We start from the raw sequence: 17,813 nt of genomic DNA, 5'->3' as shown, positions 1-17,813 counted from the left end.
ATTCCATATCGCACAATCCCATGCATGCAACTATATATAGTGCTTCTCGTATGTGTCATGTCAAAATTAATCCACGATCCAATGGAAAACCGACGCGGCATGCACTACCATCATAAATCACTGCAACTTGGATAATGTTAACCTAACAAACCATCAGTGAAGCTTGCCTTTCTTTGCATGCATGCCTCCAGTTAGCGGATCGATGTCGCATCGTGAATCATCATGCCACTACCCTAGCTATCTAGATTGACTTCGTTGCGATCACAAAGTCAATCTAGTTCCTTCTTTGCAGCAATATGGTAATCACTTTTGAGCTTGCATGATTTTAGCAGCAAGTCAACGGATGCATCGTCCTGCAATGCTTGGGCTGCAAATTTACATAGAGGCGGGCCGCGGCGGGCACTGCAGGCAGCCTCTGGTCAGCCCAAGCATAAAAGCTGGCTGCCAGCAGAAAAGCGCGCGAGTGGGCCTCTAAGTCGAGGCCCAACCCTTTTCAAAGCCCACAACTGTGCCCTCCTGTCCTTTGCCGGCACCCTTGCTTTCCTCTCCGTCTCCGTCGCCGACAGCGCTTCCATCCAGATGCTTGGTGGTTTCTCCGTGCTGCGCTCGCGTGCCGTCCTCCCACTCTCACTCGCTACGCCTCCTCGCTTCCTTCGCCGCCTACCCCACCCGCGCGCCGTCTCCTCCTCTTCCTCCCCCCCGCTTCAGCCGCCGCCGGGGATGGAGGCCTCCTACAAGTTCGGGCCCTACAAGATCGACGCCAGGGAGGTCTTCTATGCCACGCCCCTCTCCTACGCCATGGTCAACCTCCGCCCCCTCCTCCCGGGTATTATACTGTTATTCCCTTCCCTCTTTTCACTTCGCCTTTGCCGATGCTTTGCTTGCCTGCTGTACCCGCCGCCACTCCGCCATATCAATCATTTTTGGTTTGTGGTTGCTATAACATTAGTCATCGCGAGAGAAAGGGGGAAAAAATTCCAGCTTTCTTGCGGAAATGTGGCTGATGAAAGTTACATTGATCAAACAGCGAGTTCCAAATGCTAAATAAAGATTTTGTGTTGAGAGCCATTTCTGTCCTAATAATAAATTCATCCAGGCACCAGTGTACCATCGTACCATTACGGGTTGTTTCGGTAGGCTAGGAATATGGGCAATGTCTTATGCTTGGCTGGGAATTTGAACTAAGTTCCCTGCAAGCGGATGCTACTTGATTCAATCTAACTACTGAGTAGTGCTTGTCGTGGGCGTTGCATTCAAGCTTTGTAAAGCTTCAAACCATGCCACCACATCGCATTTCTTTTTTACCAGTTTGTGCTCTGCAGCTTTTTCTTAACCAGACAAATCTTTCTTATGCAGGTCATATCCTTTTATTCAGCAAAGCGGCTTCTGTGCTTTCTTGGAAGTTAGATTTGGGCGGTTTATTGTGGCTGTGGAATTGGAGCTGCGAATCTATTTTCTTTGTGTTGTCATCTGGTGCAAAGCTGTCATAACTCATAACCCCACCAGAATAAACTTATTTCGCTCAAAGTTTGATACATCACATATTGACAAAAATGTGTTGTTCTATATATCATTTTTTCCTTGACAATACATACATGTTCTTGTGTGCCCCAAGCGTGAAGTGAAAAGATTCGCTGATCTCAGTTCTGATGAGACAAGCGACTTATGGGTTACTGCAAAGGAAGTCGGTGTACGTCTTGAGCAGTACCATAAAGCATCTTCACTTACCTTTGCTATTCAGGTGTAGTCTGCGCTTCAATTTTATTGTTGTAGTGTGCTCATCCTTTCAATACTAATAACCCAAATTTGTTATGGACTTCTTAGTTGTTATATTCTATGCTGACATACATGAAGTTGCTTATTAACAAGTGATATTACTTATCAGGATGGTCCTGAAGCTGGCCAAACAGTTCCACATGTCCACATTCATGTCATGCCGAGGAAGAAAGGGGATTTTGAGAAAAATGATGAAATATATGATGCGGTAAGTGGCATAGTTTTCTATCAATCATGTTATTTTATTATGATGTCTGATCAAATAAAGCTTACCCTTTTCCTTGGTATAATAGATTGATGTGAAAGAGAAAGAATTGAAGGAGAAGCTTGACCTGGACATTGAGAGGAAAGATAGAAGCATGGAAGAAATGGCTCATGAGGCCAATGAGTACCGTGCTCTTTTCTCCTAGAATGACATCTAGTGTAGGAGTTGGTTTCTAAGTTGAGCTGCCTGTTTGCCATGAATAAGTCTTGCTACTTCTTGTTCTCCATTGTCGGGATTCAGTTATCATTGCAGTGACATGGTGATGGTGTCCAGTGGTGCGAACTGGAATGGTGGCATGTTATGTAAGATGGAGAAATGGTCATCTTGTCTAAGGACTGCATTCTTACTGGCAAACCTTTTAGATTAGAAACTAGTTTTTGTGTACTGAGGAGTGAGGAGGATCAGCTGTTTGTTGGAAGTATGCCTTTACTACAAATCTTTTCTTTGTGTAACTGTAAGAGAGGAGGTACCATTTTCTGTTATCAAATCTAGACAGCCGTTAGGGATTGGATGTAGACTAAGACTCACAAATCACAATTAGTGTACAAAACTACTATGTCATTTATTACTTTGGCTAAATCATTTTCTGAAGCCCACACCCTACCAAAAAGGGAAATTTATACTTCAGGGTTAAGTAGAAAATGTATGGTATCTTACAGAATCATATAACCTTGCACTGCATATCTATAGTTCACGAATTGAGATTGCCTACACCCATCAAATTTTTCAAAGGCAATATTCTGTTCACTCTACTTCTAAGTATATTGTTATTATGTAGTTAGATCTGCCCCATCATTCCTTTTACTGAAAATTTCTGTCTTCAGTATGCTTCACGTCTGAAACGAATCAGGTTGCCTAGCATTCTGACGTATGCTGAAGTTTTATTCCTAGTGCCGACTCTCCATTATGTTTGTGCTTTGGAGAATCTTGGCCGGCAGTGACCTTTTCACTGAATAAGTTGCTTATTAGCATGGTGCTTCTGCGGAAACATCAAAAGTTAAGCTAATTCGTGGATGCAAGAATTCTGACGATCTCTCGCTGACTTGGTTAAAATTTTATTCCATGGCCCCATGCTGATGGTTCTGATTGTAAGTTCTTGACAACCCAGATGTTCTGTTTGAAACTCATGCTGATTGTTTTAGATGCCAACTGATGCGATAAGAATGTCAAGAAGTCACTGGTTTCGCTTAGTCTTTGAATGTTAACACTTGGGGCTTGCTTTACGCATAGGTGAAGGCATCTCTTGTAACTGGTTAGATTTTAAATATCCCTTTCACTGATTTGCATCTTGGATTTGATCAACTTTAGTCGCTTTCATCCTTTTCATTGTGCTCTGCTTGGTATCAGGACTTTGAACTTTGTTTCAAGGGATTCCCCTTGCTGGAGGCCATTGCCCACTATCATGATAGGATGCCCTGCACTTGAATTACTCTGAATTCGTCTAGGTCTGTGTCATGAACTTGCAGTATGGTATCATGATATCATCGTAGCGATGAAAACATACATGTGCACTAGGTAACCTGCAACAAGCAATTTCTGGTTTGAATTGTGTCCTTGCCCTGGAGCATGCGACACGTATAGCCAACAAGTGGTTGCTTCTGCCATTTCTGTGGTGGCGAGACTATTGCGTTTGTGGTACGTGTCGTTGAAAATGTTCTTGGAATAAGTATAAAGTAGGTGCTGTCAGGTGTATCCTCCACTAGGCACTAGCAAATACATGTCTTTTTCCCCTGTCCTTTGCATCCTGAGGCCACACCATGCGTATCTGTATCAAATCAAAATCTTGTAAACGTTTCTCCTTGCTGCCTCTGCGCTACTGCTACAACTACGGTTTTACACTACAACTCTGCTGTGAAGAACACACCATGGGCGTGTACGGTTTGTGACAGATCCTATCCATGACAACAACGATAGCCATGATCGTCGCCGCGTCGACACCCGGCCGGACGACGAGGCTGAACACGTCGTCACCGAGCGTCGCCACTGGCCTGGACGCCACGCCGGCGTTCTTCCTCGTTATCCGCGCCGCCTCCTTGCCGTCGCTGCCATGACGGATCTTGCAGCTCCTCCTGGAGAAGGAGCCCTCTATCCGGTAGCCCGAAGCGGCGGCCTGCGGGTGCTTGCAGCCAAGGCCAGATAACGATGACGACGCAGCTGTGCCTTCTGCTGACATGTGGACCTCTGCTTCGTCGCTGATCTTCAGAGCTGAACACCTGCTCATCGTGAACACTTGCTGCTGTGACGAGGCAGACGGCTTCTTGTCGACGCCGCCTTCTTCCGTTGCTGTGTAGCAGTTCCAGCGATCGTGCAGGCTGAGAAGCTGTTACAACGAAAAAAGAACAGTTTTTACGCTGATTAGGAGCTGTGGTTTTGCTTAGTCAAAAACTAATTGCGGAAAGGACAGTAAAAACCGGTTTAGGATCATGCTTGTGCTTGCCTTGTTGCAAGTTGCAACAAAAGGTTTGAATTCTTTTTAGAAAAGGAGAGAGAAAAGGTTTCAATGATAGTAAGAATAATAATAAGATACCAATATATATGCAACAACAGAATAAGATCTCATTGTATATGATTCTTTTTCCTTATGAAAGCATTTTGTTTGCTTGTTTTTGTAGGCGACGGCATTAATTTTCCTCGGATTTTGTCCTACTTGTTTGATCCTAAATCTTCACACATGTCACCAAATCTTTGAATTAATGTGGAGGTACTAACCCAGTAAACAAAATTAGGGCAAATGCATTTCTTCTGACGACGGCCTCAAAGGCGCTGTCACATTCCGAGAGAGGACAATAATAAATAAATGGGACAGTGAGTACTAAGGGAGATAGCAAAATATAAAATTGACATTTGTGATTGATCACTACATGTTGACTGTAAATAATTCTTTGATCCAGTCTTCGATCAAGCTTTAAGGACTGCTAATGAATTTCGTATACTTTTGGTATTACTTTATGTTGCTTCCAAGAATTTAATTAACAAGTAAGAAAAGAACACCGCAAAGGATAACCTCAAGAAAAATCACTGGGTCTGTTTTGCTGTATTGCCAGTAATTGTTTTATTTTTGAGGTCTTCATATCAAGGCAGCAGAAACCGATTCTTTATAGTTGAGGGAAAATGCATGCATGTCCTAAACAAGCAGAAAATTTCCTCTCTTTTTAATATAGCAGCAGCTCTCCTGCTGGCTCGTTTCAAAAAAAAAAACAAGCAGAAAGTCATTTGCTGCCCTAGATTATGCAGAAACGTTAAGTAGTAGCAAGTAATCACCTGTGGCCTGAGGGAGAGGAGCGGAGAGCCCTGTCCATCCATGAGCAGCAGCTCGCCGGCGCAGAGCTTCCGCCGCCGGGAGTAGTTGTCGACACGGAACGCCAGCCTGCCAGCGTCGTCGTAGACGCAGAAGCCGTCGGTGCCCTGGAACCCCATGCTGGACCTCTTCCATACCGTGTACACCGCCGGGCAGCGATCTGATGCCGCCGCCCGACGAGCTCGGCCGCCGCGGCTGGCATCCGACGGGTGTATTCTATTGCTCATGGTTTGCTGCTGGTCTGAGAAGTAAGGGTCTCCTCCCTGGAACGAGAACGTGAGGTACAGAGATCAGAGATGGATGGGTGGGTTGGAGCTTGGAAATGCAAGCTAGCTGAGGAGAAAGGAGGCGGCAGAGGATGGGAGTAGAGTTTTGACGTGAGGGAGCAGGCAGGCGTCTGAAACTCTGAAAGCTGTGGCTTTCACAATTTATTTTCATGGCGTACGTGAACGGATGCTTTGTTGAAATGAATCTTGAATGCCTACCTTGCATTGCATTGCAATGCCGGATAACGCATCTGAGAATGACCGCGACGAAATGGGAAGCATCTGTTTGTGCAAATGGTCGTCGGAGTACGACTCTGCCCTACGTGTTCAAATACCGGTTTTCTTTTCAACTGCAATATTTGTAAGCATCTAACAGGAGCACTCATGTATCGTATACGCGTGATCTATCGTTTTGTACTTTGTATTGTAGCCTCGAGAAAGAATCCGAGGGGGTGTTTGGATCCCCGGGCTAAACTTTAGTCCCTGTCACATCGAATATTTAGATACTAATTTGGAGTATTAAACATAGACTATTTATAAAACCTATTGCACAGATGGAGGCTAAACGGCGAGACGAATCTATTAAGCCTAATTAGTCCATGATTTGACAATGTGCTGCTACAGTAACCATTTGCTAATGATAGATTAATTAGGCTTAATAGATTCGTCTCGCCGTTTAGCCTCCATCTGTGTAATTAGTTTTATAATTAACTCATATTTAGTCCTCCTAATTAGCCTCCGAATATTCGATGTGACACGGACTAAACTTTAGCTCCAGGATCCGAACACCCCTCGAGTGAACAAAACGATTACAACACACCCGTGGTGTTGACGCGACGTGTGTATCATTTTGCAACAATCTCAAGAAAGGAAATGACTAAAATAAAAACTATTTCATTAGCACAAAAGCAAAATTGTAAAAACTCGCATGCAAGTTAAGGTATCTTCAAATACTTATATGCATCTCAAATTCTCAATGTACATTTACAAGGTTTCAATTCTCCCAATTATCGTCCATTCATCCTTGTGCGGTTCACATTGAACACCACATAGGTCGGTGGTCATCGGCATAGAGGAGAATCTAAAATATGTACAACGTAAGCGATTTGAATTTTAAATCTGAAACTTGTGTTGATTATTTGAGCACCAAGATGATATCAAATGAAAAAATTTTGAACTATAAAGTTATAGATCTCGTTGAAATCTACAATTTTTATATAAAGTTTATCTCCATCCGAGTTCATATAAATTAGTTATGATTTTTTAAAAGTGTGCTGCCCAGAGTTATAGATCTCGTCAAGATTTACAATTTTTATATAAAGTTTATCTCCATCCGAGTTCATATGAATTAGTTATGATTTTTAGAAAAGTATACTGCTGAGAGTGGGGAGATTCCACTAGTTCAACCGGTGGTAAGGTTACTACAATGCACCTTCCGCCGTTTCATTTGACTATAGCCGTTTCAAACGGCGGTACATGTTTCTAAATTTTTATTAGGATTTATATTTTTGAAAAATACTAAAATAAAAAAAATATAAAATAAAAAAATTCGCTACCTGCAGGTTTCTGCAGAAAAGCCTGCTGGCTGCTGGCCGTGAATTTCCATTTCCTTGATGCCAACTCTATTGTACATTTTGTTGAGTTCTGCACCGCGTTACCTACCATTATTCACCTTTTTGAAATAAAACTAAAGTGTGCTACATATTGAACCTATTGAAAACTGTACTATCACAAGTTTGAATGCACTACTGAACATGAACTCTCTTTTTTTCAGTACATGCCTGTTGTATATTGCATCTAATTCTTTCTTGCTGGAGGACTGTGGTTCTTCCAGATGCAAATCAATACACATGGAGACCAATCAAGTACGTGTTCGTGTTTCTTTTCTTCCCTTTCAATTTCAAACAATCGGTTGTATGAACTGCCGGATATTTTTTCACCCATTCCATTCATAGAATGGAAATCCCACAAGTTACATGAGAAACGGCCTCGCGCAACGGCTACACGCGGCGGGCACCACGCTTGCCATGATCACGCCCATGCTCGCCATGCCGTCCGCTCGCTGTGCTCGCTTTCGTAGGACTCGATCTAGTTGTTAGACATACTGTGCTTGTATAAATGTATGATGAGATGATCAATACAAGATGCGGTTCTTATTCTATCTTGAGTTCTCACTCTCTTCATGGTATTAGTGATTGAAAGTTCTGATCTTGTGAATCCCTTCGCATCCACCTCTACTTCCACTCTCATGGCCTCCCCAGCCACCTCCTCTGATTCCTCTGCACCCTTTGCTTCCACTGTCCCTGCTGCGCCTCAACCTGCGCCGACGTTCGTGGTCCAGACCGTGAATATCCGGTCACATGTTCCAGTGCTCCTCGACATGGTGGAATTGAACTACACCTAGTGGTGGTGCATCTTCGACTTCGTGCTCGGCAAGTTCGGCCTCGACAACCACATCCACTCACCACTGGCGCTCGCCCAGCGCGACGGCGACTTGGTGATGAACAACCACAGTGTCGTGAATTGGATTTACACCACCATGAACAAGGCGGTCTTCAACACCGTCTACAAGCCGCACGCGTCAGCCTTCACTATCTGGACTGACGTCGAGGGCCTCTTTCGCGACAATGAGATGCAACGTGCCATCTACCTCGAGGCTGAATTCCGCAAAATTCGCCAAGGTGACATGTCCATCACTCAATACTACACCAAACTCAAGACTTCACCGATGCGCTGCGCGACGTCGACCAACCCGTGTCGGAGCCTAGCCAGGTGCTGAATCTCCTTTGTGGCCTCAACCCCAAGTACCACCACCTGAAGCCCATCATCGCCGACAAATTTCTGCTGCACACATTTATGAGCGCCTGCTTATACCTGTTGATGGAGGAGCTCCACGACGAACACGATGCCAAGAAGGACGACGGCTATGCCCTCTTTGTCAGCCATGGTGGATCCAACTCCGCGCCGACCCCCTCGTCTGACGGATCCTCCTCATCTGGCGGATGGTACAAACCTATTGAGTTGCATGCACTAACTAGTTTAACCCAAAAACTTAAGCTGATGAGAAGAGGTGGGCAATTCACTTATACTCCAACACTCTCCCTCACATGTAGGCTCCCTCAGGCCGCATACGTGGAGATTGGAGTGGGCTGCAATTATTTTATTTAATCGCGCCCGCCAGGATTCGAACTCGAGATCTCTGGCTCTGATACCATATTGAGTTACATGCACCAACCAGTTTAACCCAAAAGCTTAAACTGATGAGGAAAGATGGGCAATTCACTTATACTCCAATACTCCCCTCACGTGTAGGCTCCCTTAGGCTGCATACGTTGAGATTGGAGTGGGCTGCAATTATTTTATTTAATAGCACCTGCCAGGATTCGAACTTGAGACCTCTGGTCCTGATACCATATTGAGTTGCATGCACCAACTAGTTCAATCCAAAAGCTTAAGCTGATGAGAAGAGGTGGACAATTCATTTATACTCCAACAAAACCCAAGCAGAAGAAGCGGCCCAAGTCGAGTTCCTCCGACGCCCCTGCCGTGGCTCCCGGCGGCGGCGGTGGTCAACAACAGTGCTCCATCAACACGCCCAACTGGGCGGCCAACTACAACCCTTGGACTGGCCTCGTGCAGTCCTGGTCCGTGCCGTTCAGAGCCCCTGGCACTAGGGTCCTAGGCCCTTGTCCTCCATTCCAGCTCAACAATGCGATGTTGGCCCAGCAGGCATCTTTAAGCTTCCTGCCTGCGCCCCAGAACGCCTGGGACCAGAGCGCCCTCCTCGTCGCCCTGCAGTCTGCTGGCATTCCAACCCAATCGCCACCAAGCTCTGAGTGGTTCCGCAACTCCGATGCCTCCTCCCACATAGCTTCAAACTCCAATAACCTTCACTCCCTACGGGCTCTGCATCCTTCCATTTCAATTACAATCGGAAACGGTGCCAAGCTGCCCATGTCTCACTCGGCTGTTGCCACCATTCCCACATCCTCCTCGTCTCTCTCCCTTAATAATGTGTTGATCTCTCCTTCCATTGTCAAGAATCTTATCTTTGTTCGCAAACTTACTCGTGACAATATTGTATCCATTGAGTTTGACCCTAATGGCTTTTCTATCAAGGATATTCCCACATGAACGTTGATGCTCCGATGAGAGAGTTTCGGCGAGGTTTACCTGTTACTCCAGCCGTGGAATCTTTCACTCAACGCGTCGGTCAACTCTATTGACCTCTAGCATCAACGCTTGGGCCATCTAGGGAATAATTATTTGATTCAAATTTTGCGCACTTTTAATTTCCAATGTAATAAATCGACTGCCCATGTCTGCCACTTCTGTCAGTTGGGCAAACATGTTCGACAACCATTCTCTGATTCTGATTCAGTTACATATTTTCATTTCCATCTTGTGCATTCTTACGTCTGGACATCTCCAGTTCATAGCAACTCCGACTATAAATACTATCGTGTTCTTCTGGATGATTTTACTCACTACGTCTGGACATTCCCTGTCCGCAATAAGTTAGATGTTCCAGCGCTCCATCGTTTATTTCATGCTTATGTCCATATGCAATTTGGGTTGCCTTGGTTAGTTTGCAGACCGATAACGGCGGAGAGTTCGACAACACGGTGATGTGCAGTTTCCTCGCTACCCACGGTATCGTGCTGCAGCTCTCCTACCTACATACCTCGCAACAGAACGGGAAGGTGGAACGGATCCTCCGCACGATCAACGACTGCATGCGTATGCTGCTCCTCCATAGCGGCGCACCAACGTCTTTCTGGGCGGAGGCCCTTACCACCAGCACGTTCCTCGTCAACATACGACCATGCTGAGCGACCAGCACTACAACGTCGTTCGAGATCCTCTTTAGCGTCCCTCCCTCCTACACCGAACTGCGCATCTTCAGCTCACTCTGCTACCAAAACCTGACGGCAACTTCAGCGAACAAGCTGAGCCCGCGATCCACAGCCTGCATCTTCCTCAGCTACCTAGCGGATCATCATGGATACCGCTACTATGACCCAACGACGTGACGTGTCTTCACCTCTCGTCACGTGGTGTTCGATGAGGTCGGATTCCCATTCTGATGGTTGCGGTCCACATCGACCTCGCCGCCCCCACCGCCACATGACGATGATGACGATGTGCCATATGGACACCCCTCGCCCACAAGGATGGAGACAGCACCAGCACTATCACCATCGACGTTACACCGGCGTGTGGAATCGCGTCCACGACATTACCTGCCGCCACACGCACGCCATCGCTTGCGACTGCGTCCACGTCATCATCAACGATCCCGCCGTCCTCCTGTGGCGGAACCGCCCAAATTAACCTGACTAAAATGCATTGAAGTCGCCTGACATGCAATTATGCACTTTAAGCAAGTCAACTTGGTCGGCCGTCGGATTTCCTCCGATAAACCACGTAAATAGGATCGAGAAGCATCGCTCACGCGAAGGTGAGTAGCACAGAGATTACAACATTCCATCATGACAACATAGATCAACAATTTATTACATTAGAGTTTTTGGAAATTCAAACCAAAATTTTGCATGGTTCGAGGTCAAATTAAAACTAGCGGAAGCTAAACGTCGATACAAGAAATCATGACGGAGCCGATCATGACATCAAAAATTCCTTCCTTCGCCGTCCGAGGAAGGATCCCACTCGACGGTCCAGCTTGGAGGAAGCTGGGTCGGCCAAGCGGTACCAACACCCAAGCTACTGACATTACCTGAAAAAGATTAGCCACAACAAGGCTGAGCAACTAATACTCAGCAAGACTGACCCGTCGGAAAGACACGACCGAGACCTAGACATGCAAGGCTTTCTGGTTCTGGGGTTTTCTTGCCAAAAGCGTCTAAAGTCAGTCCTTACTTTCAACCTTTTAGCTCATGTTCTATGTTCTTTATCCATTCTAGATTAGCAACTTATACTAAACAAACATGGTTTCCAAGCAATTACTTGACAAACATCAAGATTAAAATCATCATCATGTTCCATCTTTACTCAGTGCAGAATAGCAATCAAGTAGTCCCAATCTGTGAGAGGCAGACGAATCGATTCGAATTTATTAACCATGCATGGCAAACCTAATCTCACGACATCCGCGCACCACGAAGGGTCGCTTCATTTGTCAGCCGTCCCCATCGATCCCTTAGGCACGTGTTAGGGCCAACTTCCTCTGGCATGCAATGCTCCACAGTCCCGGCCTATTGCTGCACTGTGACCGCACTTGCACCCACATGATGCACCATGGGAACGACGTTCCAAGGACAGCCGGAAGGTATGCCACGCCCCAGTTCAATCAGGTACTAGGCTTCCCCATCCCATACTAGGTATGAGATTAGTAATTTCAAACACTTGATCACGAACGCCGACACGTTTCGACCTTAGTTCATTTTCATTTAGACAGACGGGGCAATCCACCAAGTATCAAACACAAGCCTGACCCCGTCCGTCATCCTTATAGTTGCGACAAATCTGAAACAGTCAACTCCTATAACTCGCGAGTGACAGGAAATCACTCGACTTTTACCGAAACCTATTAAGCAATGCAACTACTCGGCCTTAGCAACTAGTATCCAAAAACAAGGTACTAAGTTGTGCATCTAAGGTTCCATTACAACTCCTCGAAACGTAAATGCGCAATCAAGTAATCAATAAGTGGCATGAAAGCAAAACAGGGAGTTCATGCACCGGGGCTTGCCTTCAGAAAAAGCTTGCGGGTCCTCGGGGTCTTGCGCTGGTTCGGGCTCTCCTTCGAAGGGGTGCAGTTTCTCGGCGGGGTCTTCTTCCAGTGCTAGATGAAGCTCGTATGTTCCGTCGGCGAGATTCAACTCTACACGGAAATGCAATGCAGGGGTTAAACATTTTAGATGGTTACTTCACACACTCATGTTTTAACACGGACACTTGTAGCAAAGCTACAGAGAAGGTGGGGGAGTTCAACTTCTGTAGGTGGAGAGCAGGATGGGAGGGTCGGATTGGGGAAAACTCAGGGTCTGACCCTCAGGTTTAAGGAAAACCGTACCGAGGTCCTCAGACTTAACACAGAGGAAACCCCGAAAACATTTCACCGATACCCTCGGGTCAAAGAAAAAGTTACAACCGAGCCCTCGGGCGAGGCGGAGAAAGGGTCGACGAACTTGGCAGGGTCGGGCGAGGCGAACGGGAAAAGGTCGGGCGAGACGAATGGGAAAAGGGTCGGGCGAACCGAAACAAAGGGGTCGGACGAACCGAAACAAAGGGGTCGGACGAACCGAACGGAGAGGGGTTGGACGAACCGAACGGAGAAGGGTCGGACGAACCGAAAAAGAACAGGGGTCGGGCGAGACAGAAAGACAGGGGGTTAAGTAGCTTACCTCCAGGTCTACCGGCGAAGCCTTGGGGCCGAGCAGGAGCAGGCTGGGGCGGGAAGGTTGTACGCACGAAGGCTTGGGCGGCGGCGAGACTTCGACGGTGGTCCGGCGGCGGCGGTGCTTCTGGTGGACACAAGCAAGCTCTAGTACCGCGTGGAGGAACAGGCGGCTGTGGGGTTGGGAGAAGTGGCTTGAGGGTGGCGGCGAAGTCGCCGGAGTGTGGGGGTGGCGCAAGGGGGTGAGCTCCACGGAAGCTCAGCGGCGGCGCGGGAAGAAAGCGGTGGCTCAGAGGAGAAAACAGGACGCAGAGGAGAAAGCGGCGGCGCAGGTGCGGGCGGTGGCAAGGGGTGGCATTGCCGGTGAGGGGGTCCCCTTTTATAGGGCCGGGGTGGCGCGGAGGGTCGAGGCGGGGCTCCGGTGGGGAAAGGATAAGGCCGGGAGCGGCGAGTGCTTGGGCGAGGCGGCCATTGGCCGACGACGCCATTGGGCAGAGGAGGCGGAGCTCCGGGTGGTCTTCGGTGGCGATTGGCCTTGGGCGGCGCGCGTCTGGGGCTTCCGGTCTGTCGGGCGGGCGAGGCGGAAAGGCTACCGTGGGGGTTGGGCGAGCGGGCGGAGGCGCGGGACGTCGGGGGCATCTCAGCTTTCTCGGCGAACGGGCGGAACAGGGTTGGCGGAGCAGAGCCGTGGCAGGCGGAAGGCGACCTGCGCGCGGCCGTCGATTGGCTAGCCCTGCGCGTGCTCCGTCCTGTCGCGGGCGCGGGTTGGGCGCCGGGGCTCTCGTCCTGTCGCTGTCGCGCTGGTGATAGGGCGCCGGCGGGCTGCCGGTGGCCGGCGGCCACGCGGCGCGCGGCGCGCGAGCGAACATGCTCGGGCGCGCGGGCGTCGAGGCTCCCTTCGGGCAGCAAGCCCGACCAGCTTTGGAGCGATCCTTCTCCGAATCTTTCAACACAACTCCCGAAACTCCCTTAAACAAACTTGTCCAACTCTGATCGTTCTTCAAACTTTGTTTAAGGTGTCGGTTTTGATTGTGAGAGGATTCGAAGATATTTTACGCCAAAGTTAGCCAAAAATCTGGAATTCCAGACTTAGGATTTTTAAGCATCCGTTGCGAGTTGACTGGTTTACCTCACTTTGACCAGTATTCGGAACAAGCTCGGGTCCGATTTGGATCTGGGTCAGTGTAACAAAGTTGGAACACTCTTGAGGTACTACAACTTCTATTAAGGCTCTGACTCAAGTTTAGATAGGAAAACGGGAGATGAAAGCTTGCAAAGATGGAGGAAAACTCGAATTCCAGGACTTAAGAAATTTTCAGGGTCCTTTAGGAAAGCCGGCTTTGGTTGCTATTTTTGACTCCTTTCCACTCCAAATTAGTCAAAGTGCCTTTAACAAAAGTTGTTGGGATTTCAATGTTTTACAACTCTTATTTGGGCAGAAACTTAAGTTTGTATAAAGAATTTCAAGCTTTAAATCAAACTCCAAAAGAGCTTCTTAGGTTAATAAAGGTCATTTCACTTCTTAACTTAAGGATTTATCACTGGTTTATAGTTAAAAGCACTTAATTTAGGTAGAGGTGTTACACCTCCACTCCGTCGAATTTGGTAGCGCTGCCGCACCAGTCCACACCGGCCACACCATCAGCCGCTTCGCTACCTACAGCGCCTTCGACCAAAGCAATCCATCGCCATCCGATGACCACATGGGCACGTGTCGGGGTGTTCAAGCCGAACCCCAAATACACCTTGACGTCCTCACTGTCTCCGCCACCGCTCTCTCCGATTCCAACATCGGCGCGTGCGGCACTCAAAGATCCCAACTGGCTGGCAGCCATGCATCTGGAACATGACGCAATGCTGGCCAACCGTACCTGGAGGCTCATCCCTCATCCACACGGTGCACGAATCATCTCCAGCAAGTGGTTGTTTAAACACAAACTCAACCCCGATGTCAACCTCGAGCACTGCAAGACAAGGTAGGTCGTGCGCGGCTTCAACCAGCATCCCGGCATCAACTTCGGCGAAACTTTCACCCTGTGGTAAAACCGGCGACCATCAGAACGGTGCTCACAATCATTGCTTCCAAGTAATGGCCGGCGCATCAGTTGGACGTCTCCAATGGCTTCCTTTACAGCCACCTCGACAAGCAAGTGTTCTGCCAGCAGCCAACGGGATTCGTTGACCCTTAGCAGCCAGATGCGGTTTGCATGCTGTCGCGCTCACTCTACGGTCTACGACAAGCACCGCGTGCCTGGTTCACGAGCTTCGCTACCTTTGCCACATCCATCGGCTTTCATTGGGGTCGATCCGATTCATCACTATTCATGCTACGGAATGGCACCGATATGGCGTACATCGACGACATGGTTCTCACTGCCTCGTTAACCAACCTCCTCCACGACATCATCACGCGTTTGAAAATGGTGTTCGCCATCAAGGACATGGGCCCTCTTCGGTTCTTCCTTGGCATCGACATGCGACAGGATCATGACAGCTTCTTCCTCTCCCAGAGCCAATACGGCGTCGACCTACTGGAGCGCACCGTCATGGCGAACTTCAAACCCGTCTCCAACCCAGTGAACACGCAACCGAAGACCTCCAGCTTAGATGGGCATTGCGTACGCCGTTCTACAGCTGTGTCTGCATATGTATGTGCCACGAGACTGCCATTCAGCTCTGATGAAATGGGTGCTACGGTACATCAAGGGGACGACCACGCATGGCCTCAAGCTCATCGCCTCCTCCATGTCTTTGATCTCAGCGTACTTGGACGTGGACTGGGCGGGCTACCCAGACACTTGTCGATCGACTGACTTCCGGCTTCTGCGTCTTCATTGGTGACTCACTGGTGTCCTGGTCCTCGAAATAGCAACTAACGGTGTCCCGTTGAAGCGTGGAGGCTGAGTACCGAGCCATCGCCAACACTGTTGCCGAGTGTACCTGGCTTTGACATCTTCTCGGCGAACTCCATTGCGCTGTACCAAAGGCCACTGTCGCACACTGTGACAACATCTCGTCGGTATACATGTCCAAGAATCCGGTTCATCATCGCCGAACCAAGTACATCGAGCTGGACATCCATTTTATTCGGGAGAAGGTGGCACTAGGAGAGCTGCGGGTCTTGCATGTTCCCAGTGCACGACAGTTCGCTGATATTCTCACCAAGGGTCTGCCTGCAGCTTTGTTCGACGACTTCAGGGACAGCCTCGCCTTCGACAAGCCTGCCGTCGAGACTGGGGAGGGTGGGGGTGGGGTTGTTAGCGTGATCTGCAGAGTCTGGGCTAACGGCCACGCGCCACGTGCGCTCGCCATGCCGTCCGATCGTTGCGCTCGCTTCCGTAGGACTCGCTCTAGTCATTAGACATCCTATGCTTGCATAAATGTATGATGAGATGATCAATACAAGCTTCGGTTTTTATTCTATCTCGAGTTTTCACTCTCTTCATAGAGCTTATCAGGCTAGTCTATCTATCCTGATTCAGGGAGATAAACTAGTGAAATTTTAGACCCCCAGGACTCCCAGGGAACACTCAGTTCAGCGTTGACACTTAGTTTTGACTCATGGACTGTCAGATTTGAATGGCCTTTCTCCTTTCGGCTTCAGCAAAGGCTACCTCCAAAACTACCCCGCGGGTGCTGGCCGTGGAAGATATAACTTGCAAAATTGTGAACAAATGGCAAGGCCCTTTCGTCTTCCTCATCTGCGTCCACGGTCCGGCATGCGCTAGCAGAGCTCCTCTTCACCTCAACACCCATGGCTTCGTCGATGCTCGGGACTACAGTTATCTTTCTTTCTTTGCCAGATCAATCTGCAGGGAAATGGAGAGCCTCATCACCCATGCTTTGAATAATGTACAATGTATTTGTTTATCTAGAATACATAAGGATGATTTAAAATCTGCAATTCTGTAATGCAGCGATGATGAATTTGAGCTGCCATCAAAGCAACAGTTTAGAAAGGAAGTTTCTATCCGCTGCCCATCGGCTCCACGATCCCCAACGACCGCGCCGTCCTCATGTGCAAAAGGGAGCAACGTATGTCCTGCCATGTCATATGCTACGGTAGAGGAGGACGCATCGGATATTTGGATGAGACGAGGGGTAAATCCATTAGCTGGCTCGTTCCTCCTGCAGTCCTGCTCCTGCCATGGTGCCTGCTTCGTCCAAGGGCCGGGAGTCAGACCGCCGGCTGTTCACCCTTAGAATCCTGTGCGTCAAGCGATCGAGAGAGTCTGGCCAGGTTGCTAGCAAATCGTTGCGCGAGCCGAGCCTCCTGGGCGGCGGCCGGCGGCGGCGCTGGTCAAGCCGTGCTTACTGTCACGCTGGGCTAGCCGAGCCGTACGAACACGCAAGCCATTCCTGCTTCCTTCTCAGACGTGCGTCCGATCCCGCGAAGCGCCACGCGGCAAAAATCAGGGACAGGGCTGCACAGGCCGCACTTTGCAGCCGTTCTGCACCTAATTTTTTGCCGCGCTGGCCCTAGCTTTCCGCCGCCGTAGGCTGCCGCGGTCAGCGAGGAGACAGAGGCGCGCTGGCTCCCATGTCGTCTACCCTCAACAACCGGCGGCGCCTTTCCACCACCAGGTATCCATCCGAAGTTCTCTCGAGTCCACAGTTTCTTCCTTTCTTTTGTTTTTGGAAAATTCCGTCCACAGTTTCCACCAAAGCTCCTGCTGCTCATGCATTTCCTAGTGCAAGATAAAATGGAGTGTGCTAATAGTTTACATCAATGCAAAATGGCAGCATCACAATCCGCAGAACATTGTGCACGACATGCAATTTTTGCAGTGCATGTCTGATGTCTGATGTGCATCTGCTTCTCTCTTGCTGGAGAATCGTGAATCTTCA

The 17,813-nt window shown here is 48.6% G+C and overlaps 2 protein-coding genes and 1 pseudogene across 2 annotated transcripts; 2 read left to right on the top strand and 1 right to left on the bottom strand.

Moving 5' to 3' along the window:
* The first annotated feature begins 518 nt into the window (after positions 1-518).
* On the top strand, positions 519-2,632 carry LOC117834736 (bifunctional bis(5'-adenosyl)-triphosphatase/adenylylsulfatase FHIT). Its single transcript, XM_034714261.2, has 4 exons — positions 519-828; positions 1,595-1,741; positions 1,886-1,984; positions 2,070-2,632. Exons 1-4 carry the CDS (start codon positions 580-582, stop codon positions 2,184-2,186), a joined length of 612 nt encoding a protein of 203 aa, XP_034570152.1. The 5' UTR covers positions 519-579; the 3' UTR covers positions 2,187-2,632.
* Positions 2,633-3,686: 1,054 nt separating this feature from the next.
* On the bottom strand, positions 3,687-5,907 carry LOC117834735 (protein LURP-one-related 8). Its single transcript, XM_034714260.2, has 2 exons — positions 5,303-5,907; positions 3,687-4,361 (listed from the first exon to the last, which is right to left on the bottom strand). Exons 1-2 carry the CDS (start codon positions 5,564-5,566, stop codon positions 3,867-3,869), a joined length of 759 nt encoding a protein of 252 aa, XP_034570151.1. The 5' UTR covers positions 5,567-5,907; the 3' UTR covers positions 3,687-3,866.
* A 1,946-nt stretch (positions 5,908-7,853) lies between these two features.
* LOC117833184 (uncharacterized) lies at positions 7,854-10,437 on the top strand (annotated as a pseudogene).
* The last annotated feature ends 7,376 nt before the right edge of the window (positions 10,438-17,813 follow it).

The sequence above is a fragment of the Setaria viridis genome, chromosome 8 (assembly GCF_005286985.2).
Source record: "Setaria viridis chromosome 8, Setaria_viridis_v4.0, whole genome shotgun sequence".
NCBI lineage: Eukaryota > Viridiplantae > Streptophyta > Magnoliopsida > Poales > Poaceae > Setaria > Setaria viridis.
The sequence above is the reverse complement of the archived record's forward strand: the minus strand, read 5'-3'. Positions and strand labels throughout refer to the sequence as shown.